A 25450-nucleotide genomic window follows, 5' to 3' on the forward strand; every position below is an offset into this window, starting at 1 on the left:
TCATAGCTCCATCATAGCTCTATCATAGCTCTATCATAACTCCATCATAGCTCCATCATAGCTCCATCATAGCTCCATCATAGCTCTATCATAGCTCTATCATAGCTCCATCATAGCTCCATCATAGCTCCATCATAGCTCTATCATAGCTCTATCATAACTCCATCATAGCTCTATCATAGCTCTATCACAGCTCTATCATAGCTCTATCATAGCTCTATCACAGCTCTATCATAGCTCTATCATAGCTCTATCACAGCTCTATCATAGCTCTATCATAGCTCTATCACAGCTCTATCATAGCTCTATCATAGCTCTATCATAGCTCTATCATAGCTCCATCATAGCTCCATCATAGCTCCATCATAGCTCCATCATAGCTCCATCATAACTCTATCATAGCTCTATCATAGCTCTATCACAGCTCTATCATAGCTCTATCATAGCTCTATCACAGCTCTATCATAGCTCTATCATAGCTCTATCACAGCTCTATCATAGCTCTATCATAGCTCTATCACAGCTCTATCATAGCTCTATCATAGCTCTATCATAGCTCTATCATAGCTCTATCATAGCTCCATCATAGCTCCATCATAGCTCTATCATAGCTCTATCATAGCTCCATCATAGCTCTATCACAGCTCTATCATAGCTCTATCATAGCTCTATCACAGCTCTATCATAGCTCTTGTTAGCATTCCTTGCGCATTCCAAGGCTTCAATTTTAATTTCTGGATATTTGGGAGCCGAGCCAGAACGGATTGAAGAGCTTCCTTTACTTTCGTATGCGGCGCCATTGCCAAACTACAACCAGCAAATGCTTGATGTCGCCTACAAGCCCCGCCTCCCCCGCTCGCTGAATGGTAGGTTGAAATTCAATTGCATCGCAGCCACTGAAATCAGACCCAGACGTACATGTAGGGAAATTATAACTGACCGGAGTTTACGGACGGCTAAGGCCAGGCTAGGTTTGTACTAGCCTGGCTATAGGAGAGGTGTGGAATGTCTATCATATGCATCTGCCAATCGTATCAATTGTTAACTTTTTTTTTTATTATCCATAAACAAACTACAAGCTCCCATTGTCGAATAGCTCCTCGTTCTGTGATTGGTCCCCAAATCCATGCCATGATTTCGGCCATGGTTCCCAGGCTGCTGCATGGGTTTTCCCAGGCTAGGCTTGTACCAGGAACGGGCCAGAAACCGCAAAACAAATGATTGTGGAGCATCATAGAGGCCACTGAGAGGGAAAGCAAAGGTGCCATGGTGCACTCATACAGCCAGAGTCACTAAAAGGCCAAATGTGCAAAATATTATGATTTTTTTTGTACATAGTGCACCTTCAATGCAATTTTCAAGATGGCGAATACTGAAACTTTTCCGCATATTGTTGAAAACAGGACCTCAAAGACAAAAAGTTGTACAAACAGTGAAGCTGTGTGGCCACTGGAGTTCAGCCGAATCAACTATTAATCAGACGAGTTATAAAGATTTATCTGAACGATACAGGATTGTTCGAGTGGAAATTTAAACGATTTGGTCGACCTCAAAGATGAAGGAGCATTTGCTTTGAGGAGCTGCTTTGGAAACAAAAGGAGCCTCCAGGTTTTTAGAAATCAAGGATAGTAATTGTTGAAATGCAAAATCTGAAGGGGCCAAACTCCATCTATTAGTTAAAAAAAAAACGAGCGGAGTGATCCACAGAAAACAGCCCCGAGTCTGTGAGTAATTCGCCAAAGTCACCGCAGCACAAACTGCACGCCCCCGAAGAAGTCCTATCCTAAATCTGTAAACACTCAGAGCATGTGGAACCAAAACAATTTTATTCATCGTTGAACACCCCAAGCATAAAAAAATCACCACAGCATTTAAAATAAGAAAAATCCATCCTCAGTCCTCCTGTAAAGTTTACCTAGAGTGTTATGAGCGGTGGTGGAGTTTGTTAAGAGTTCGCTTGTTTTAAAATGGCGTCTGCCTCTCGTTGGTAGTTGTTCCCAGCAGTGTCCAGAGTCCGGCGCCGGCTTCGTTTGGAAAGTCGAGCGGCCGGTCCTTTTACTGAAACATGCAGGAGTTTGTCCTTCAGCAGCGTCCCCTTTAAGAGCTCACCAGCACATAGATCATTCTGTTTTAGAGAGAGAGGCGTTAGAAGGGAAAACGTTAGTGCTATACTACACTGTAACATAAAAGGCCAACAACATTAAATGGCTGTCAGTTCTTTTGTTGTACTAGTTATTATTATACATCGCAGACTTGTAATAGTACGTGATAAATGATAATTACTATGTATGGTACTGCAGCCCTGTGTCCTGTATTTTTGATGATGAAGTAGAGATTGCGATTTGATTAATTGCCAAGCCCTACTTTAAATAGTTGTTAAAGGGACTATACAGTTTAAAAATATTAAAATTATGTATTTTCCTCCCCCTACATGTTCCAGTCATGTCCTAATGTGTAGAATGAGCCCAGACCTGTTCACCACAACTGCCTCTAAAATCCTGCACTGTCACTCAGAAAGTTGTTACTTCGGGTGCGAAGTGCCGTCATGCACGAGCTTAATATAGAAGGTGCAGTTACACGTATGACCTGAGGTGGCAGCAGTGAGTATAACATGGCCAACTTGCATCTAGCTCCTTTAACACGTAAATGTGTAGCGTATATGCAATTCTTACACTGGTTTCCTATCCTATATATTTCCTATTGTTTTTTAAATAATCAGTCTAATTGTTACATTGCTTTAGATTGTTTTAAGTATATTAATTATATATAAGTATATTAATTATATTAATTATTTAACTGCTTCGACAACTCAATTTCTCAGTTTGTCCAAGTCTAAGCTTAAAAAATTAAAATTTCAATGTTTTTTGCGACAATAAAATCCCCAAACAGATTAAAGTTTTCTATTAACAAAATAAGTCCAAGTTAAAGTATATTCCAAACTCCTTGGCCATATATGGTTGAATTTCTTTTGCAATTTTTACTTAAAAACTTCATGTGAAAAGAGAAGGTGGATATCTGTGTGTATTTAACCTTGTAGTGCCCCAGCGGCTGTATGAGCGGTCAGCATGGCGCCTTTACTTTCCATCACGGTGGTCTCTACAACGCTCCAGGATCAATTGTTTGGAAGGTTTTCTTGTGAGAAGGTCCGTCAGCCGTGAAAACCTTCCAAACAATTGTTCCTGGAGCGTTGTTGACCCCTCATACAGCTGCAGGGTCACTACAAAGTCAAATGCACACAAATATCTCTTTTTTTTTTCACACAAAAAGTTGCATAATGCACCTTTAAAACATCTCTTGCATCACCTAATATCTCATCCTGAAGTTTTTGTCCAAACTCAGTCAGCTTCTTCCAGAGCAATAGGTTATATTTTGAACAAAAAGTTGAACATAAAAGGAATGTCCAAGTGGAAAGTGTTTTCCTCACCCGTAGAGATAGTAGAAGAAGGAGAGGAGGTAGAATGCGAGTTTGCACCAGCCTTCTTTCTGACAGTAGGCCAGGATGTCGGCGTTCATGATGGTGGTGGGGTCATAGAGGCCCGGACTGCTCATCACCGGACGACTCATATACCTGCGGACGAGAGGGAGGTTCAAACATTTTGGAACGATTCAAAGTTCACGTGCATCGTTCAGCAATAGTGCAAGAGGTCATTTACTAAAATAATACTTGGAAGATAAACATTACAGTATAGAACATTTTACAAAGACTACATAAACATACATTTGGCTCGTCTTTTGAGGGACCAGACGTGACCGTTTTTAAAGCAGTACTAAGTAACTCTTGCCCCTAGAGGCCATAAGCGCAACTGCAGGTGTCGTAGCAAGTTGTGATTTTTTAACTTATTAATTGTCCGTGAGAGTAAATACTACGCTGACAGAAAAGGCGAAGGTGGCGCTAACCCGCAATCATCCCATTAATACTTGTATTACCCCGAGAGGGACAACGAAAAGGATTTATTATTAAGGTAAAAAAGTTACCTAGTTCTGCTTTAAAAGGTAGAAATGTATTGCTTTTTGTAATATTTATGCCTAAATACAATTTTTTTTTGCCACAAAAGCTCTATGTATTTTAATCCTAAAGATCTGTAACCAATTTGGATATGTGTATTAAGAGAAGAGAACAGAAAAGAGAAGAGATGGAGAAAGAGAAGAGAAGAGAAGGAGAAGAAGAGAAAAGAAAAAGGGAAGAGAAGAGGAGAAGAGAAGAGAAGAGAAGAAGAGAAAAGAAAAAAAAAGAGAGGAGGAGGAGGAGAAGGAGAAAAGAAAAAAGAAGAGAAGAGGAGAAGAGGAGGGTAAGGAGGAGGAGAAAAGAGGAGGAGAAGGAGAGAAGAGAAGGAGGAGAAGGAGGAAAGAGGAGAAGGCGAGAAGAGAAGGAGGAGAAGGAGGAAAGAAAAGAAAAAATAAGAGAAGAGAAGGGGAAGGAGAAGGGGAAGGAGAAGAGAAGGGGAAGGAGAAGAGAAGAGAAGAGAAGGGGAAGGAGAAGAGAAGGGGAAGGAGAAGAGAAGAGAAGGGGAAGGAGAAGAGAAGAGAAGGGGAAGGAGAAGAGAAGGGGAAGGAGAAGAGAAGAGAAGGGGAAGGAGAAGAGAAGATGAAGGAGAAGAGAAGAGGAAGGAGAAGAGAAGGGGAAGGAGAAGAGAAGAGAAGGGGAAGGAGAAGAGAAGGGGAAGGAGAAGAGAAGAGAAGGGGAAGGAGAAGAGAAGAGAAGGGGAAGGAGAAGAGAAGGGGAAGGAGAAGAGAAGAGAAGGGGAAGGAGAAGAGAAGAGAAGGGGAAGGAGAAGAGAAGAGAAGGGGAAGGAGAAGAGAAGGGGAAGGAGAAGAGAAGAGAAGGGGAAGGAGAAGAGGAGATGAAGGAGAAGAGAAGAGGAAGGAGAAGAGAAGGGGAAGGAGAAGAGAAGAGAAGGGGAAGGAGAAGAGAAGGGGAAGGAGAAGAGAAGAGAAGGGGAAGGAGAAGAGAAGAGAAGGGGAAGGAGAAGAGAAGGGGAAGGAGAAGAGAAGAGAAGGGGAAGGAGAAGAGAAGAGAAGGGGAAGGAGAAGAGAAGAGAAGGGGAAGGAGAAGAGAAGAGAAGGGGAAGGAGAAGAGAAGGGGAAGGAGAAGAGAAGAGAAGGGGAAGGAGAAGAGAAGGGGAAGGAGAAGAGAAGAGAATGGGAAGGAGAGGAGAAGGGGAAGGAGAAGAGAAGAGAAGGGGAAGGAGAAGAGAAGAGAAGAGAAGAGAAGGGGAAGGAGAAGAGAAGAGAAGGGGAAGGAGAAGAGAAGAGAAGGGGAAGGAGAAGAGAAGAGAAGGGGAAGGAGAAGGAGAAGAGAAGAGAAGGGGAAGGAGAAGGAGAAGAGAAGGGTAAGGAGAAGAGAAGAGAATGGGAAGGAGAAGAGAAGGGGAAGGAGAAGAGAAGAGAGGGGGAAGGAGAAGAGAAGAGAAGGAGAGGAGACGAGACTCAAGAAACAGGGGGTGCAAATAAATTAAAGCCAACAGGCATCTTTTAAGCAAAAATATATGTAAAACAAAGACTATTAACAGGAAACCTCAGCAGCTGAATGTGATTTGGACCATAAAGTTTTCGCAATTATGTTGAGCAGTCCCTGTGTTTTCAAAGAAATGTAGATGTAATTCCTGCTGGAAATAAATGCTTTCCAATCAGGCTCTAATTTAGGAACAACTAATTTAATAACTTCATAGGGAAAGGCAGGTTTACTTGTAGAGCACAGTTCGTACATAAAGCTTGTTAGATCATCATGACTGACGGTGGCGCGTTACAAACTGCATCGACATCAGAAGCACTTTTCACTTTAAACAAACAAACACATTGAGCAGACTAACCTCCAGACGTGGTAGGCCAGCAGGGGCAGGTTGAGGCAGAGGGTGAGCCACTCGGCCGCACAGAAAAACATCACACAGAAGAAGAAGTGGATCAGGTACTCGGGCAGCACCAACTGTGAGACAGAGAGGCCATACGTTTCAGCAATAAGAAGCGAATCAAGCACAAAGGCCGGCTGGTTTTAGCATTACTGACCGGAGCCGACAGAAAAATAATGAAGGACATGGAAAAGTACAAATTTGGAAACAGTCGACAGGTAAAAATGGTTTCTGCGTTGACAAGAGAGAACGATAGCTTCAGTAATTATACATTTAAAAGGTAAACCACATCAGCTGGAGGTGACTTCAGCAGCTTTGACATATAGAAATATAATACAGGCTTTAACTAAAAACAATTGAGGATTTTTAGGCAATAAAACAGTGCGGGATAATGCAAACGGGGTGAAAATGTAACCATGTTTTGAATGATGTCAGCGTTAAAGCACAACTTGAGAAGACTTCGAATTAAAGTAGCCGAGATTAATTGGCCTTAAAGCTGCATTAAGCAACTTTGTATGTGAAAAAATGTTTTATATTTGTGTTTATTTGACCTTGTGGTGACCCAGCGGCTGTACGAGTGGTCAGCCTGGTGTCTTCGCTTTTCCATCACAGTGGTCTCAACTCTACAACGCTACAGGTTCACTTGTTTTGTAGGTTTGCTGGTGAGAATTAAAAACCTTCCAAACAATTGATCCTGGAGCGTCCTTGAGACCACTGTGATGGAAAGTAAAGGTGACCTGCTAAGATCATACAACCGCTGAGTCACTCCTGTGTGTTAAATACCACCAAATATCTTTTTGTTTTTGTTTTTTGCACATAAAAAGTTGCATAGTGCAGCTTTAATGTGTTAAGAAACTACGCTCAGCATTTCCCTGATAACTATGATTAATGAATAAAGCTGTTTTTTTGTGGTCACAGCAGCTTGCCAAGGTGACCCTCAGGTTCACAGGAGAACTAAAATAGACGACACAAAAAAAACTACTTCGTCATGCTGCCACAGCTCGCAGTATAGATACAGACGGCATCTCCGGATTCGCCCATATATGGTCATGTTTGAAAACAGTTAAGGGGGAAAACAATTTGGAGAAAGATCTTAATTTTCTCTAATTATTCAAAAACTACTTTAACAAATGCTGAATTATGAATATAGTTTTCTACAGTGTTAATTTCGTCGACTAAAATATTTAGTCTTAATTTTAGTCAAAGTGATATTTTTTCCGACTAAAATTGGACTAAAACTAAATTAAAAGTTTTTCATGAGACTAAAACTATGACTAAAATGTCCAGATATTTTAGTCGACTAAAATAAGACTAAATAAAAATGAAAAGGGGAGACTAAAATCATCCAAACTTCTCTTGACCGTCTGAAAAAGCCTCAGATCATTTAAATTCTCTGCCAAAGGATCAGCTCTGAGCTTTGTTCATGTGGAGCAGCTCCATGAAGCAGAGGAACAAGACTAAATATGATTATAATGAATATTATATACGCAAAGTCGACTAAATTAGTCTTAAATTTAGTCGACTAAATTGACATGCATTAGTCGACTAAAACTAGACTAAAATTGAAAAGGTTTTTTTGACTAAATCTCTACTAAAATTAAATTACATTTTAGTCAAAAGACTAAAACTAAAATAAAATATGTTGTCAAAATTAACACTGGTTTTCTACTAACTAAAGATACAAAGACATGGGGAGCAAAGTGGTTCAACAGCCTTTAAATACATAAATAACGGAGATCGTGTTAACGCTAGCTAGCGCCAGCTACGACTGCAGTTTTTTCGCTTCTACTGAACAATCTGCTGCGAATAAACTTTCATATGGAGCCGGTTTAGACTTGACTTTCTTTGTATGTGATAAATACGTTTTTATTTCACCAGAAAATGGCTAAAAAGTGTGAAAACTGTTTCCCAGAAGATTCGATTTTCCCCCTCGGCGAAGCCACGCCCCCTTCTATGACGAGATGCCGTCTGTATCTATCATTATGCCATCAGTCCATAAGTCGCCACAATCATTTGCACTTTTACTTTGTACGGCTGGGCAATAAGTCGGATTAATCTGTGAAAATCATGGCAAAACTGCAAAACTGTTAACTCATGGTCACTCTCATAATGTCCACTTAATAGCTTTTAGCACTTTACAAGCAATTATTGTTTGTGCTAATGTCAGTGTCGAGGCTTGAATGAGAAGGCCTGTAATGAGTAGTAATTATGTTGGGAGGTTTCTTTGTTTGGAATTTTGAAAAGTAAGGTAGATTAATTCCTCCCAAACCCCCCAATATGGCTCATCTAAATCCACAAAGCTATGATGTACACATTGATATACATGTATAAAAACATTGGCAACATGCAAAAAGAAAGACGATTTTTTTCCACCCCGTTTCATTCATTCATTCATGCAACTTTAACTATTCACTCATTCTGAGATATCGTCACGGCTTTACATTATCTTCTAATACAAACAGGCTGCAGCAGGGGACCATGCTGTGGCAGTAAAGCAGCAGATTTTCTTTTTAACAGGAGAGGCAGATGGGAGCACCGGGAGGAAGCCATGCATCAGAGGAGAGAGAGGGCAAACATCCATGAGCCCAGAAACGTGAGGTGTTCAGGGACACTGGGGAAAATCCTGCACTGTGCTGCCAAATACAAAACAACTCGAGGCGGTATCAGGCGGTAAGTAAGCATAGCCTCCTATTTGTTCCCATGTCAAATGTTCTCCTTTTTATTGTTAAAGAATAGAGGTTGTACCTTTCTGTATCATGGAAAATGAATGGAATTTACCACAGATCTAAATGTTGATGAGTGTGGTTTGAGTCTGCATCTAAAATGACCAACCTTCTAAATGTATTGAAATGTACAGTGAGCTTTTGACTGCCTTTGTTCCTCCCACTAGAGAAATCAGGGGGCCAATCACAATGCAGAAAATTATGCTGATTTGGGGAGAGTTCGGCGCCATCTGTTGGAGCCACAGGTGAGCGGACGAGAGCCAACTGTGAGCTCATTTACAGTAAACACTCACTAATTATTAAACGTACGGGGTGCAGTAGGAATAAATGTTAATAGGTAATAGGTATAGCATTTATTAACCTCTTAACCCCCGCCTGGACCGAGCACATTATCTCCAGTTTGGCTTTACCCAAATCTAAAAGCTTCTTGGAAAAAGCATCAAAATGGCAGGATGGAATCGCAACAAACAAGTGAGATAAAAGCAACAATACTGCAGTAAAAAAGCGACAAGCAAAACTAAAGGGTGATGAAAAAGCAACCAAAAAGGCGGCAGAAATGTGAAGAAAAAGGGATGAACATATGAGAAAAAAAAGTGTTAAAAAAGCAATGAAAATTAAACAAAAAAGCCACAAGAGCTACCGAAAAGATGATGAAAAAGCAACAAAAACATAACACACAAAAAGTATAAAAACAAGATTTAAAAAAAGAGATAAAAAGCAGGACTAAAGAGTGATGGAAAAAGCAACAAAAAAGCCATAAAAGAGCGACAAGAAGGTGACAAAATTGTGATGAAAAACTGATGAATACATGACAAAAAAAGCACTGAAAATGCAACAAAAAAGCAACAAGAGCCACCAAAAAGACAATGAAAAAAAGGCAAAAACACGAGACACAAAAACTACGAAAACACGATTAAAAAAAAGGGAGACAAAGCAGGCCTAAAGAGTGATGAAAAAGCAACAAAAAAGCCATAAAAGAGCGACAAAAATGCTTCATAATTGGCGCAACAAAAAGGTCAGTTTTATTGGTCCTAGCTTTCAAATGAAGCACACTGGCTTATAGACTGTAAGCTCATGTAGAGAGGATTTGGGTAAAGCCAACCTGGAGAAAATACGCTTGATTAAGGGTAAGGGTTTGAGAGTTCTCATAAAGGTGGTGTGTATTAGGATTACATAAAATAGAGAAACAAACTGCAGTATATGTGTAGCCATTTTTTTGGTGACAAAATACAAATAGATCCAATATCTCTCCTGGCTTTTACCACATAAACAATAAAAGATCTAAAAGGCCAAGTCAAACTTAAAAAGTGAATCTTCTAGTTTGTTAATATATTGCGAATTGTTTTGGTAGCTCTATGCAAACAAAGGGAAGGTTGTAATAATCATGCAAGTTTTGAGCATTTGCAAGTCTTTTCAGTTAACAGCTAAACACCAGGTTAAGGTTATTCTACTGCATAATTACACTTGAAATAAAACAATGAAGCATTTAACTATCAGGAAAAAAAAACCTATGTCAATGAGACAACCCACGTTTTAGGTTGAATGGCTCATCTGCTACAGTGAACAGATAAAGGTAAAGTACAACACAGTGGGTTGTATATAAGTAGACTTAAACTTAATACAACATGGTGCAGGTGTAAGTAAGTCGTAGTAAAAAGAACACACAGGTGGTTAACTAATCCTGTCAGGACCTCCGGGTTAACCCTTTAAAAGATTAGTTAACTGTAAAGACATTTGCAAACACTGCTTCGTGCAAAATGACAAAAACTGCAGACTGATTGAACTGAGCGGGCATTTTAAAGATTGGTACAAACCTTTATAGCAATTTTGACTCTTTTAATCTTTTTGACCCTTTCAACTGTCTTTTGGCCGATAAAGTGTAAAAAAAAAAAGCAGATCAGGGAAGAACAAAACAAAAAGGAGTTAGAGAGTTTGACAGCTGACAACCGGCAATCAAAAACAGGCAGGTTATTTAGCAAAACAGTGCAGAGAAATGATCGAAAAGTATGCGGAATAAGAAGAAACCAAGTTAAGAGCAAAATCTGCATGCTGTCTGTGGGTCAAGGGGAGAAGGGTGGATATACGTGTACACTTACCGGATTTAAAGTGTTACACTGATCTATAGGATTCTTGTAATCTGTCTTCAGCTCATCGAATGCAATAATCTGGAAAAAGGACACCATGACAAAAGTGAAAAATCATTGTGAATGTCAAACCTGCAATGTACATGTACAAAAAATGTGTCAATACATACGACCATTACATAAACAATGATCCTCAATACATTATTTATTTTACAACTGTTACTCAGAAAAAGAAGATTATGTGGGATGAGACCATGAGACACTGACAGATAAAGAGTTGAGAAATTTTGAATTAAAGAGACACCAAATCTTATGGGGGCAGAGAAACAAAACATGTGTTTTTCTTTTGTAATCATTCACTTATTTTTGTGATGTTACATTTGCATTCACGTTGTATTCTTTATCATAAACTCCCTGCGTTATTCTTATGTACACATGGCACCGCACAGTATTTATTAACTTTAATAAATGAACCACTTTTGCACAATGAAGCCAAGAGGCGCTTGAGAGGAAGCGACTGCTGCTGACAGCGGCGTTAGCAATTAGCATCCTGAGCTAACTAGCCGCTAACCGTTAGCTACACAACAATCCCATTGACAGGTCAAACGTTAAAAGACGAGCGCCTGGTATTACGTTACAAACGTTTAACACCCTGAATATAAACGTTTAATCGTGACTGTTTATTCCGTTTTTTTTGACAAAACACCAAATATTTTAATTATTGTCGTTTAGCTTGTGTTGCTAACAGTAGGGTGTGTGCCATTCATTGAACAGTTGCTACGTAAGTTGCTAAGTAAGTATACGCATTCGTACAGTTAATCATAACGGCGCGCGCACGGCCTGTTTGACTGTGATTCCGCTTATCTCCCCGTCCAATTTCATGGTTTTCCCAAATCTGGCAACCTTTCTAGCACTTTCTGTCCATAATGAGGTGTCCATTTTACTTACATGCCAAATAGCGAAGAAGATAAGCGCCGCCGTGAGCAGCAAAGCGAGCATATAACAAAAGGCCGCGAACGTGAACGCCATCTTTCCCCCGGTTGTCGGTTTGTTTCAGCTGCTGGCGGGGATGATGCAGGCACAAGCGCTGCTGATTTGAGAGATTTGTCGCTAATGTCTTCTTCCTTCAGCTCCAAAGGGTCCTCCCTGTGGTTTTACTGCCATCTTCTGGAAGCATTTTGCCGTCACAATGCACCACTTTGTCAAACTCTGCCCTGCGTGTGTTTTTTCTGTAGTTTTCACATCTTAATCCCCACCTGCACCGAGCACATTTTCTCCAGGTTGGCTTTACCCAAATCTTAACCTCTTAACCCCCATCTGCACCGAGCACATTTTCTCCAGTTCAGCGTTACCCAAATCTAAAAGCTTGACAGGCCAGAGTGACACCTCTTTTGAAAGCTAAGACCCACACAACTAATCTAGAAGGATCTTTTCCCCTGTATTGTTGTCAAATTTTTTGTCACATTTTCCTCACTTTTTGTGTCACATTTTCATCACAATTGTCACATTTTTCCGTCACTTTTTCGTAACATTTTTGTCATTTTCGTCACATATTTTATAGCAAGCAACAAAAAAGGCAACAAAAATGTGATGAAAACATGACAAAAAAGCACTAAAAAAACACAATGAAAAAGCAACCCAAAAAAAAAGACACAAAAACTACGAAAACACTGCTATAAGAGACAAAAAGCACGGCAAAAGAGTGATGAAAAAGCAACAAAAAAGCCATAAAAGAGCAACAAAAAGGTGTCAAAAACTACGAAGACACGACAAAAATGTGGCAACAAAAAAGTTACGATGAGTTTTGTTGGTCTTACAAATTATGTGTAACACTGGCCTATAGACTTTTTTTTTTTTTACTTTTTCACCCTCATTTTTGTCTTGTTTTTATCACTATTTTGATACTTTTTTTCAAAGTCAAACTGGAGAAAATGTGCTTGTTTCAGGTGAGGGTTAAGAGGTTAAAGCTTCTTGAAAAAACTAGTGACATAATAGCGACAAACATGAGATGAAAACGCAACAAAAAAGTGACAAAAATGCAACCAAAGAATAACAGTGACAAAAAAGCTATGAAAATAAATGTCAAAAAAAGTGACTAGAACGCAAACAAAATGCAGGGAAAACAATCCATTTAAATTAGTTTTGTAGGTCTCAGCTTTCAAATGAGGCGTTACACTAGTCTATACATGCGTTTCCAATGACATCACACATAGTTACAGCCGCCATTTTGAATACAAAGTAGCAGTACTAACATGTAATAATATCTCTACTCAGTCTGAGTCAGTGTTCAAGCTTCTCAAGACATTAGCATGCTACTGGTTAGCAACTGTTAACACGATAAACACACGTGTGGCTCACATCTATGAACACTGAGGAAATACTACAGTAACAGTTCTGACCTCTGGCACATGTTGTATCCAAAGCTAGAGATGTTTGGAGTTTGGTTCAGGGCTTTCGCTTGGAGAGGTCAGAGCTTAGCTGTTGAAGCTACATGCTAACCGCTAGCATGCTTACATCATGAGCAGCTTATATACTGACTCATTGTTTCTTCACATAAACGTGTCTCTGGGGCCGTATTTTTGCTGTTTTCTTCTTGAGCAATGATTATGAGTAAATAAAAATGCTGTAGTACTGCAAAATTCTCCTTCGGTATTCAAAATGGCCGCCATAACAACAAAAGTCACATGATTGAAAGGCATGTACAGGCTGTAAGCTTTAAGATTAGGGTAAAGCCAAACAGGAGAAAATGTGTCCTTGGGCAAAACACTTAACCTACTGTAAATGTAAATGGAAAAAATCAAACTAGAGTGCAATTTAACACCACTGCCTTTTATTTGGACAACAGACACTTTATAAAGTATGGAAAGTACAAATAGGTTCCACTGATGCCAAATGACAGATCGATGTTTCATATTATTAAAAAGAAGTGAAACAAACACTATTATTACCGCATAAGACGCACAAAAGCGGAACGACAGGTACGTGCTGGCAAAGTTGAATAAAATGCCACAAAGGATTAAACAGCCAAACAGTAAGAGGAATAGCTTTTAGATCCACAGGACAAGAACCAAAATATGGCTCTAAAAATCAACATTGCTTTTACAGAAGCAGCTTGGAAAATCCCTTTAGCCATTTAATCATACTGAGGTGTGCTATAGACAAGACAGTGAACACAGTTGCTTCAATCAGTCTAAAGAGCAGCCATTTTTTTTTTCCAACAGTCTTCTTACAATCTTAAGGTGGCCAGCACAGCAAAACATTAATCATGCATTACCCTCAATTCCAAGTCGTAGTAGTAGTAATAGACATTTATTGTACAAAGTTGTTGCTCCCATCTGTTTTTCCGAGGTCCAAACATAACAAAAACTACTCTTGACAATCCATTTAACTCCATTCTTTTGCAGTGATTGATATTGGTGTGATTGTGCGCACATGACTGTAAACCGGTTTGATGCAGACATGTAGCTATTTATTATGAGAACGATATTGTGCTTGTTATGATGAATTGCAATCGGACATTGACAAAGCATTGGAAAATAATACAAAAAACGAAGAAGTTAGCCCCCTAAACAAAGCCATTTTCCCATTTTCAATTTGGCCACATTACTTTTGATTTGACGATACAGCAGATCAAAAAAGGCGTGCATTTTCAGTGGTTTTTAGGGACATTGTAAAGTCTCCAAAGAGAAGATATAGCACAACATTCATAAACACTAACGACATTAAAAAGCTATAATGCTCGAAGTTAGCTAATAATCTCTCAAAATAGACACAGGAATTCACAAGTTGAGACCAGAAGAAGGTAAAAATCCCTGTTGGAAAGATGAGGTTTTGCTGGAATGTTTTTTTTCTGAGGAGTTTGAAGTTGAAACAAAAACATTCAAATAAACGTGAATCTACTGTGTGTCTTTAAAACAAAGATTAAGAGATCTCTGAGGGAGATACAGAGGAGGGAAAATCTAGGGCAGTTTCAGCACCTGGAGGGAAACGGATCAAATTTAACCCAAGAGCAGTACTGGAATTAAAACGTCTCCTTTTGTCCTTCGTTTAGGTAGTTCAGGGGCTGTATTTGACTACAACAAAAGTCTTTTTAAATTTTCTCTAGTCTGAATAGTAAAGGTTTTCAAATCGAAGTTGGTGTTGATGCAAGACTCATCCAAGAGGCTTCCAGTTCCAGTAAACTCACAGTTAGACATTAGCCCGATCTTAAACTGAATTTTGTTTTACTGAAGTGGAACAGACCAGATACAATTCTGAACAACCTAGGAGAGATGACAACCTTTTGAAAACCAATGCTATACGCTGGAAAACTCCTGTATGACTGCGAGCTCGCACAAACCTACAGTCCGAATATTGAGGAAAGTCCATTCTCACAATTCTCACAATTATGTTTGGAGGAAAGCAGGTTTGAATTTAGTTTTTTAGCTCCAATTAGGTCTGGCTTTTCGAATTGTCTTTTTTTCAGGCTTTTTTTTTAACATTGTGAAACTCTTCATTCCTAGTTTTGCTTGATTTGCATTTAAAGGAATATTTTGAACATGGTTTGAAGGTTTTAGTTTGTTTTGTTAGTCTGCTCTCAAATCTCAGACTTGCTCGTTGGAGGTAGATTTAAGTTAACACAGGCTGTTCCAAACTACAAAATTCATCTACTTATTTTTGGACCCTATATTCACTACTTAAATCAGGGGTGTCAAACTTACGGCCATCATCTTGCGGAGAGGCAGAGTATGTAAAAAACAAAACAAAAGTATGTCTCTAGCTCCTTCTTGTGCAAGAAATAACCAGAATGCTCATTCTAGCCACTAGGGGGCATTAAATTTGAAAAAAGGAAAGAGTTCCAAACGTGTCCAGCAGAGGGCAGTGACATAATAAGAGCTCAGGATATGAACAACACATTATATAGCCACGTGGTAAATGGACAGTCTGCCCCAGGGCGGCTGTGGCTTCAGTGACAGCTACCACCACTGAGTGTGGAATGAATGAATAATGACTACTATGTAGTACTTTGAAGAACTTGTGACACAGGCTTGTAAAGTGCAATACAAGTGTAAGATGTTGTTATTAATGAAGCTACAGTCAAGCTGGGGCTTTGACCAAACCACAGCTTATTATTATTCATTTATTGGGAAAGTTTTCTCTATTATATGCGGCCTGCGACCCAAAATGAGTTTGACACCCCTGACTTAAATCAATAACTTAAGATTCTCCCACTAAAAGATGCACAACACACCTTGATTACCTTTCATTTAAATGCCCATTTCCATCAGGAGATACATAACATGATCTTAAATGTCTATCAAAAAAAAGTAAATATTTCTAAATTTGCATTTCGTATTCGAACAAAACGTGTATTTCTTTAAAAAGGTGTAAACTACGAAAGAATGTAAAGATTTGAAGACGCTAAAAAGAGTGGAGAGGAGCGGCGTCCCCACTTCACTGAGAGAAAGAGAGAGGAGTGTTAGTTTCGTCACGTACTGGCACAAATGGAGATCGCATCAGACAAAAACAAACCTGCATCGGATAGTTTTTTTAAATTATTTTAGGCCCCAAATGGTGAAGTTTGAGCTGTGATTCGAGATACACAGTCTGCAAATGCAAAACGTATGTTTGCTTCAGTCGGAAAGTAGACGCCATGATGGGCAAGAGATTACCCTCATTAAAAGTCCCATTAATATTTGCACCCTTGTTAAAATCTATGGTGATGTAGGTAGCTTTGTCTTGTAGTTTTGGAAGAATTCTGACCCCAAAATCCAAATTAAAGAGTGTAGTTGCCTTCTACATGCATCAAAAGACACCACTTTGATGTAACTAAGCAAGTAGCTAAGAGCATCCATGTGTGAAAATGATTTCTCACGCTTCCTGAACAGCTCTTTCACAAACTGAGCTCGAGAGAACCTTGAGAAAACAATCCTTTAATAGGGAGGCTCCTACCTATTTGCTAATTCTGTGCATTTGCTAAAGATGCAAACATTAGTGGAGGGGTACAAGACGCTCCTTCTACAAATCCATACTTTTCAATGAAAATGTGGCTTAAAATTCACCACAGAGGCCTAAAACTGAGCACTAAAGGTACAGTAACACGATTGAGAGCAGGTCTGACGGAGAGAGGAGGAAACATTGACTCTGCTCCCGTCCAATGGAGGACTCCGACTTCGCGAAAAGAAGGAAGGGTTTAACGGAAGAATCTCAGTTTGTCCCGGAGCCACTCCTCCGTCAGGTCCTCTGTGTTCCTGATCTCAAACACCTGAAAACACAACAAGAGAAAAACAGGATTGTATGAAAACTAGGGGTGGCACTTTAACGCGTTAATTTTTTTTAACGCAATTAATCGTATTTCCCCCGCAAGCTGGAACCTTTCTAATTGCATGCATCTGGTACACCCGTATATCTGACGCACATCCGCCCACAAAAGCAATGGACAGAGATGCTTCACTCGGCCCGTTGGGGACTCAGTTTAGTTTTAAAAAACATCCTGATGGGACGATAGACGCTGTACTGCTGTGAGCAGGTTGTGCAAAAAAGTGTTCCTTCCACCGTAGGTACTCAAGTCTATAATACCATCTCAATGCAAAACCTGTTGGGGCAAACACAGACGTCCTCTATGCTAATGTTAGCGTTAGCCTCAAACACAGAGACGTCCTCGATGCTAATGTTCGCGTTAGCCTCAAACACAGAGACGTCCTCGATGCTAATGTTAGCGTTAGCCTCAAACATAGAGACTTCCTCGATGCTAATGTTAACGTTAGCCATAAACAAATGCTCCAGCCACGCCCACTCTGAGCCACAACAACCCTAACCCTCGTCAGCATAAGAAATGGCACTTTGATTTATGTTTACAGCAATTGTTAAACACTTAAAGGAGCTGTTTTATGGCCCTTTTGCTTCATTTATTTTTTAAATGTGGCATTATTATTACTGTTTATTATACGGCTCTTCACAACGTAAGTAGAACGCTCCGTTGATTTGAATGGGATTTCCCAACGTTCTACCGGTCATTATTTTCTGATAAAGTACCTCTGAAAAAAATAATGACCGCTGCCAATGGCACCGGAGTTCGTGCTTTCATATCACTCCGCGCGTACGTAGTAGCGACACTATCTGTCCCCGTCACTGCGAGAGAAGTTGGGGGAATTGCTTGTGAAGTTAGCGTGAGTCTGACTTTCAACTTACCCACAGATTCACCGCCATTCCTCCAACTGCGCCTTCAACTAAGTAGCTAGGCTAGCTACTAGCCTTGCTGCTTAGCAAAACGTTGCCGAGCAACGCGCAAACTTTTGGGAACTATTTGTTGCGGAAGTCTTTAAATAAACCTTTCGACCTTCATAAAAGTGTACAAAGTTTATGTTGTGTGTGTTCAGTTGGCAAATGGCCGTATAATAAGCGGGATAATGTATAGAATGCTGGTCATTATCGGGAAAATAAGTACCTTCAGGGCGAATAATGACCAGCGTTGTATACATTATCCCTTACTTAATGAACTCTACAAGTTGAAGTTACACGAGTGATCAGAGTTCTTAATACACTTGAAAGCTAAATAGCTAAAGCTTTGCCTCTGTTACTTGAATAACTATACAGATTAACAATAATACATACATTTGTTGTTGAACTCATGTTTCTATCTAATTATTGAACATTTAGTCACAGTCACAGTGACGTCGCAGTCTTGTCAAATCATTATTTTAACCTCTTAACCCCCTCCTGAACCGACCACGTCTGTCAAATGAGACGTCACTCTGGGCTATAGGCTGTGACCTTTTAGATTTGGGTAAAGCTGAACTGGAGAAAATGCACTTGGTTAAGGCTTAAGAGGTGAATCACAGTCCACAAACCTTGGTGAGTTCGCCTTTTTTCACTAGTTGATTTTTGCTTCCCGCGTACATCATCTGCTGCTCAGGTTTGCATCCTACAACACATACAGCAATTTAGTTCCCAGAAACTAAATAACTTTTTAAAAATGAATATCCTCACTCACCGACTGGACTGGAGAAGATGAAGCAGAGCGGGTAGGACACGCGATTGTCGTCATGAACATACTTATAACTGTAGACGATAAATGTTTGCTGTGCTAAGGAAATGGTCTGCTGGTTGTTTTAAAAATTCTGGAAATAGCCCAGATTTTTTCTCTCATATAAAGATGCCTACATTTCTGAATCAATTATAATATTGAAATAATATACAGAAAGGAAATCCTTGTACATGCATTTAAATGCATGTCCAAATGTTATTTGGACATGCATTTATATTGGACAGATAAAAATCATAAAGGATATCTTGGCTGTCTCTCTGGCAGCTCATCTTGCAGTTCCTCTGGAGATATACCCTAAAAAAGAAACAATGTTAAGGTTACAAATAGTGATCAAAATTAACTTAAATGTGCCCAATGCATCGAAAGAGAAGTTTGAGGAGAAGCTAATCCATACCTCGTATTCCTCCTCAAGAACAACCTTTTGGCTGTCTTTGTCAATTTTCACTGAAAGAGTAAAAAAAAAACAAGTTTGTCAGTCTATTTTATGTTTGGCAACAAATGTTTCAAATCAAGGTCATTTTTAGGAACTGAACCTAGGCCTGTGACAGTAATTACTTCAAAACTTCTTATTCTTCTCTTCTACCTGTCACACAACATTGGAGGAGTTCAAGTATCTCGGGGTTGCGTTGAGTTGTGTTGACTGTTGTGGTGAAGAGGGAGCCGAGTCGGGACAAAGCTCTCGATTTACCGATCAAGCTACGTTCCCACCCTCACCTATGGTCATGAGATTTGGGTAATGACCGAAAGGACGAGATCGTGGATACAAGCGGCCGAAATGAGCTTCCTTCTCAGGGTGGCTGGGCGCTCCCTTCGAGATCGGGTGAGGAGCTCAGTTACCTGGAAGGAGCTCGGAGTGGAGTCGCTGCTCCTTCATGTTGAAAGGAGCAGCTGAGGTGGCTCGGGCATCTGTTTCGGTGCCTCCTGCTCGCCTCCCTCGGGAGGTGTTCCAGGCATGTCCTAGTGGGACATGGCCTCATGGAAGACCCAGGACACGCTGGTGGGACTATGTCTCTGAGCTGGCCTGGTGTCGCCTCGGGGTCCCCCCAGAACAGCTGGAGGAGGTGTGTGTGGATCGGGAAGTCTGGGCATCTCTGCTGAGACTGCTGCCCCCACGACCCGGATAAAGCAGAAGAAAATGGATGGATGGACAACATTGGAGCCTCCATTGTTAATACACCGATTCAGAAAATGTCAAAACTTGTGGTCCACTTTTCCAAGCATGTTGACCGGTGTATTGGCAATTTTGGTTTGTAAATTACTCCGTAAGGTCTGTGAATGATCGTTATAAGCCAGGGATTTGAGATATCCCACAGGAAATAATCACAGGAGCTAAATCAGGCAAGCGCGCAGGCCAGTTTACGTCCCCTCACTTGGAGATCAATCGCCCGGGGAAGGCTTATCAAAAAAAAAAACAATATTATGCCACTGAAACAAATAAGGGCACAAACCAAATCTAATTTATATTCATAATACTTGTATTGTATTATGTTTCCTGTTTATTGCACCTTGGTTAAGCACAGTTAGAGCAAAGATTTTCTGTTCTATTGTGAACTTTTGGTTTCTGTCAAATTTTTTTTTTCTTTTTCCTGCCTCAAAATATCAAACTTCAAAACGGCCTAATTGCTTTCTTGCTGTGAGGCGGGGAAGAAGAGTGTCACAACTCTGTGTCGTGATTTGCTGTGGTTTTTGGTTTGTGTTATCGTTAACAGGATTAAACCAGTACTTACTGATTATGGCCGCGTTCGTGGTCTCTTTCCGGAAACGGAATTTCTCAAGCTTTTCCAGCAAGTCCTTGTCCACATCGCAGACCACCAGTGTTTCGCTCTGAAGAGAAACCACAGACGTACATAAAGTAAAAACCTGCTTCAGCATGTTTTAGAGGCAAAGCACACACCATTTATTATTAACAGTCCGTTCTATTCATGCAGAACGAAGGAACATGCATTAGATATTAGAACAACCAAGTCAGCAAGTGCAAATTTACATCCATTAACTCACAATGGAAGCTGCAGAGTCATGACTAATGCATTAACTATAAGAGCAACATGCCTCGGTTCCTCCATTAGATTACTGTACATTAAAAATACAATGCTGTGAGTCCCAACAAGTGTCCCATACAAGGTGTACAATAGTAGTAGTGCAGTTGTTTTTAGTGTACACAAGTGATTTTTAGTGCCACCTTGTAAAATATTTGGGTTTTGAAGTACCACTAGGACTAGACGAAGCCGACATAAACCCAGGCTGCAACCCTAAACTGGGATCACCAGATGAATAAACTTTGGTTCAGGGGTAGGTTTGCTTGGTGGAGGGCAGATTTTCTTCATCATCGAAAGACCAAGGGCCAGACCCTCCGATTGCAGGACGAAGTAAAGCATTACTTTTGACAAATGCCAGTGTGGTACATCATATGTGCGTGTTCTGCAAAGACATTTTAATGGAATTGACAGTATTTTCCCACATTTCTAGAGTGCTTTAACAGGCATTTGATCTCTGATTTGTGTAATAATATTCCTCAAAGTCAACTTGAGGACAAGAGGTTCTGCGCTGGATTTGGCACCCGGGCCTGACGTTGCCTACCCCTGCCCTAGTTTGTACCACAACTAGGACCTTTCCTGTATCATAGTTTGAGAACCCCCTCCTCTGGTCAAGCTTATAGCCCACATGTGTCAACGTCAAGGCTGATTTAATGTGGCCCTTTGAAGAGCATGAATTCCTGAGCATGTAAAAAGGAGTTCTCCATCCCATTCCTGTGCAGAGTTATGGATTTTTAATGCAGTACTAAGTAACTTTTGCCCCAAGAGGCCATAAGCGCAACTGCAGGTGTCATAACAAGTTGCAATTTTTTTTACTTATTCATTGTCTTGGAGAGTAAATGCTACGCTGACAGAAAAGGCGAAGGGAGAGAGGGATATTGTACATCCAATTACACAATGGATAATCATTTTTTTCACTCACACTTGGCTGTAAATACTGTTTAAGTGGCGCTAGCCCGCAGTTAGCTTTGGACGTTAGCCTGTTAGCTTCTTCTTCTTGGTGATTCTATTAGTGTGTATTGGTGGCTCCGGTCCGGTGGCAGTCAAGTTGCAATTGTGGTTTTCTGGACAGAGACACCAGGAGGAAATGAAAGACCCCCAGTCATCCCATTAACACTTGTATTACCCCCAGAGGGACAACGAAAAGGATTTATTAAGGTAAACACGTTACTTAGTACTATTTCAATGTCATCAAAACAAGACACAAGCGAACGGGGAAAGCAAAGGAAAAGGGAATTGTGAACTGCACTTTTGCTCAATAGCTTTATTACTATTCTCAGTTTATAATATTTTGACAAAGGTTATCAGAAGTCACTGAAAGTAGTGCAACTCAGCTAAATATTATATTACATTTTAAAGGGGGGGTATTATGCAAAATCGACTTTTTCAAGCTTTACATCATGTTATTATGTCATTCCCACAGTAAAAACATGCCTGAAGTGTTGCCTTGGCACATTCACGTATTTTTGAGTAATCTGTAAAAACTCTGATGGCGGCCATTTTAGGGATAGGTTTGCCTGAGTCCTCCTAGGAACGCCCCCACCTCCTGGAGACGCCTCCGAGCTTTCGTCACCAGCCGAGTAACCAACCACTGCTCCTCAGCAGAAGCCCCTCCCCACTGATGCCACAGACAGCGTGTGGAGGGGGCGTGTCGGAAAGGCTCAGAGGTTCTTAAAGAGACAGAGGCCTATTTCAAGACATTCACTACAGCCATTTTGAGAGAGCAATTTTATACAAGGCAGTTATTCTAATTTACTGCATTTACAGACCAACAGAAGGTTTCGTCATCATTGTAGTGCGATATAGACTGGTGCTATGTGATTGGAAAAAAAGCAGAATACCCCCTCTTTAAAATGGTGACTACTATTATAGAATATATCACAATTTTGAAGTTTCTCAACACTGGTGACTTTTTTGTTTACAAAGGAAGCAGTGCTGACCTGGTAATGTAAACACAACTAACCGGTTAAAAAGCTTTACAATTAGACACACAGCTCAACAAGAGATTTCTTCTTCCAAAAATGTCTGCTTTCCCAATATACCGAAAGACAAAACAATGTAATTCCACCGCACTAAAGCCTATAATTATGCAGATGTAAGTGATGGTTGTTCAACCCTAATCAGTAAACAGGAGCTAAATATAACAGATAGAAGAGGGATTTGTAGTGTGTGCTGTGCATCTCTGATTTGGCATATTTCTACAGCCACAATATCCGACCTTCAATAGGATTTTATTGTCCTGATCCACTCATCTGTTACATAACTTATCATCACAAAGGCGTAATTTGGAGCGCTACCCGTCTCTATTATGTGCGCACAGCAGATGGCTAGAGGGAGGCAGTTTTTTTTCTTTTCCTTTTCTGCAATACCCTCAAAAAGATCAAGATTAGGATGTGCCAATTTGAAAGACTCAGAAAAAACAGGAAGTGCGGGTAGCTGAAGACCAAAGAAGCAACGAGATATGCCACAAGTTGTTTTATTGCAGCCGTGCACAAAGCATCCGAGGCAGCAGACCGAGAGCGCAAAGCAGACAGCGATCGTACGCGTCCAGAAATGTCCCAAAAAGAAAGAGAAGAAAAGTGAGAAAGAAAGTCTTCTGCTCCACGCACTACGAAGCTGTCAAGACACGCATCGAAATACCAAGACAGGAAGAGTCTATGTTCATTGTGAAAGAGCTAGCGCGAGACAGGACCGTGTGAAGTTGGCGTGAGTGCGCAGCAGCAAGACCGGAAGTGGATGAAAACTGTGCCATATATTCACTTGCTTGGGTAAAAAAAAAAAAAGAATCGACCTGCATGATACTATAATGCAGGGGTAGGCAAGTTTGCATCATCATTGCCAAAACACCCAAGGGCCGAACCTCAACATTGTAGCCTAAAGTAAAGAACTATTTCCTGCAAATGCCAACGTTTTACATCAGTGGTTCCCAAGTGGCAGGGCTTTGGGACCCACCATTACCCTCGGATGACAAGCCGAGGACCCAAATAAAACAAAATATTGTCATATATCGTTAAAAAAAAAAGAAGCATTTTCCACACGTTTTTGTTGAACAAGAAGTAGATATCCCAATAAGACTGAAATTATGATCAAAACAGCCCAATAACATTCATTCCCGTCCCACCATAAGAGAATCACTGTTTAACATTTATGACCAAGTGTGATGTTCTGACAGGACATTTTTTAAAATACTGACACTATTTCTCGCATTTTTGAGTACTTTAATAGGTATTTGAGCTCTTATCTGCACAATAATATTTCACATAATCATCTTTGGGGGCCAGAGGTTCTGTGCGGGAGGGCCGGATTTGGCCCCCGGGCCTGACGTTGCCTGCCCCTGCTATAATATGAGTAACTCAAGCCATTAAAGTAACTGTCAAATAACAGATCAAGATTGTGAAAAAGAAAACATATACAACCAAATACTTTTTGAGTGGTAGCCTACATTTTCTTTCAGAACATTTTTTGAATATAAGTTAAATTGAATGCTTTTAAATGCCCAAATGTTATATCTTAATGCCATAGACAAAGAAAATATAGGGCAACTTTTGACCAAAACTAATGTGTTGAATTTCAACCAAAAAATGTTTATGCCCATCATTTTTATATTTTTGTTGTACATATGTAAAAAACTGTTGAGCAAAGTCATCATTTTACAAGAATGTTTGATTAAATGCAAGTTTTACTACAATGTAATATTTGATTTTGGCATATTTCAAGAAATCACGATTTTTAATGCGACAAACCTTGAAACCCTGAAAAATAAATTATGATACAATAAAATGTTCAATATAGCCTGGCGAGCTGACATACGAATGCATTCAAAAATAGATAAAATAAAAAATAAAAACTAATAAAACTGATTTTTTTTTATGATTGATGCAGACTTAAGTGTTATGCAATGACATACTTTAATAATGACACACACTAAACAATTTATAAAACAATAAATGCGTATAAATCAATATAACTGTCAAAGAAGCGCTTTTATTTTGAAGCCTCCACCGGAAGTGCGTCTTAGCTATCGCTGCTAACGTCGCGTAACTGACAGAGGGAGGCTAGGCTAAGTGGCTAACAACAGACAATTTCAGACTTTTTCTTCCCCGTAACAACTAAGCAAACTTTAAAATCTAACTAAACCTTCTCCGATTAAAGCAACAGCCAAATCCAGCCAGTGTAACGCCCCGAATATGTGAATATCTCACCATTTTTGCAGAGTAGTTTCCTGAAGCTGCAGCTGCGGTAGACGGACGCTTTCTGTGTTGATTTTTTCAACTTCTGATCATCTTGTGACTGAGCTCTGGCCAATCCCACTCAGCGGCTCTAAAGCTCGCCTCCCCTCGGTCTAAAAAGTCACTCATCATCAGTTTATGTTTGAAAATGCCCTAAAATAGACATTATGCTGTGTATCCACTGAATTAAAGAAATGGGCAAGTCAGCATTATAAGGCCATTGTTTTGGGGTAGAAAAAATGGAGTCCTAAATTCTTATATATTTTTTTCTCTACATGAGTTGCGTATGACTAATATTATTTTGTTATAGGACTTTAGCAGAGGTGGGTGGAGAAGCCAAAATATTTACTCAAGTAAGAATTACATTACTTAAAAATATTTTTACTCAAGTCATAAAGTACTTGGAGAAAATGTTGCTTGATTACTGCATGCACTGAGCTTTACTTGAGCGTAAAAGTCTGATTAACTTTTCAGTTGTGACATAAATTATGAGAAACAAAACTTGCAAT

General features: G+C 39.9%; 2 protein-coding genes across 3 annotated transcripts; both read right to left on the reverse strand.

The window, feature by feature from the left end:
* Positions 1–1454: 1454 nt before the first annotated feature.
* Positions 1455–11874, reverse strand: cnih1 (cornichon family member 1). 2 transcript variants are annotated; one of them, XM_079573600.1, is made up of 6 exons: positions 11602–11874; positions 10666–10734; positions 10384–10431; positions 5811–5923; positions 3425–3568; positions 1455–2125 (listed from the first exon to the last, which is right to left on the reverse strand). In XM_079573600.1, exons 1-6 carry the CDS (start codon positions 11680–11682, stop codon positions 2098–2100), a joined length of 483 nt encoding a protein of 160 aa, XP_079429726.1. In that variant the 5' UTR covers positions 11683–11874; the 3' UTR covers positions 1455–2097. The 2 variants fall into 2 exon arrangements, with proteins under 2 accessions (XP_079429726.1, XP_079429727.1); XM_079573601.1 differs by lacking the exon at positions 10384–10431 and having other exon boundaries at positions 1456–2125; positions 11602–11867.
* A 4315-nt stretch (positions 11875–16189) lies between these two features.
* On the reverse strand, positions 16190–25018 carry gmfb (glia maturation factor, beta). Its single transcript, XM_079573603.1, has 7 exons — positions 24915–25018; positions 20407–20503; positions 19074–19123; positions 18922–18973; positions 18626–18706; positions 18483–18556; positions 16190–16897 (listed from the first exon to the last, which is right to left on the reverse strand). The coding sequence occupies exons 1-7, from the start codon at positions 24915–24917 to the stop codon at positions 16826–16828; spliced, it is 429 nt and encodes a 142-aa protein (XP_079429729.1). The 5' UTR covers positions 24918–25018; the 3' UTR covers positions 16190–16825.
* Between the last annotated feature and the right edge of the window lie 432 nt (positions 25019–25450).

Source organism: Gobius niger, assembly GCF_951799975.1.
Source record: "Gobius niger genome assembly, chromosome: 16".
In the NCBI taxonomy this organism is placed as follows: Eukaryota; Metazoa; Chordata; class Actinopteri; order Gobiiformes; family Gobiidae; genus Gobius; species Gobius niger.

What these genes read in the sequence shown, in the direction of transcription:
- gmfb (XM_079573603.1), bottom strand. An exon ending in CATCTTCTCCAGTCCAGTCG is followed by an intron (nt 18,557 to 18,625) that starts GTGAGTGAGGAT and finishes TATGTGTTGTAG; the next exon opens with GATGCAAACCTGAGCAGCAG. An exon ending in AAAAAGGCGAACTCACCAAG is followed by an intron (nt 16,898 to 18,482) that starts GTTTGTGGACTG and finishes TTGTGTTTTCAG; the next exon opens with GTGTTTGAGATCAGGAACAC.
- cnih1 (XM_079573600.1), bottom strand. Translation starts at nt 11,682, where the DNA reads ATGGCGTTCACGTTCGCGGCCTTTTGTTATATGCTCGCTTTGCTGCTC. An exon ending in TCTTCTTCGCTATTTGGCAT is followed by an intron (nt 10,735 to 11,601) that starts GTAAGTAAAATG and finishes TCCTTTTTCCAG; the next exon opens with ATTATTGCATTCGATGAGCT. An exon ending in GAGTCAAAATTGCTATAAAG is followed by an intron (nt 5,924 to 10,383) that starts GTTTGTACCAAT and finishes TCTGTCTCACAG; the next exon opens with TTGGTGCTGCCCGAGTACCT.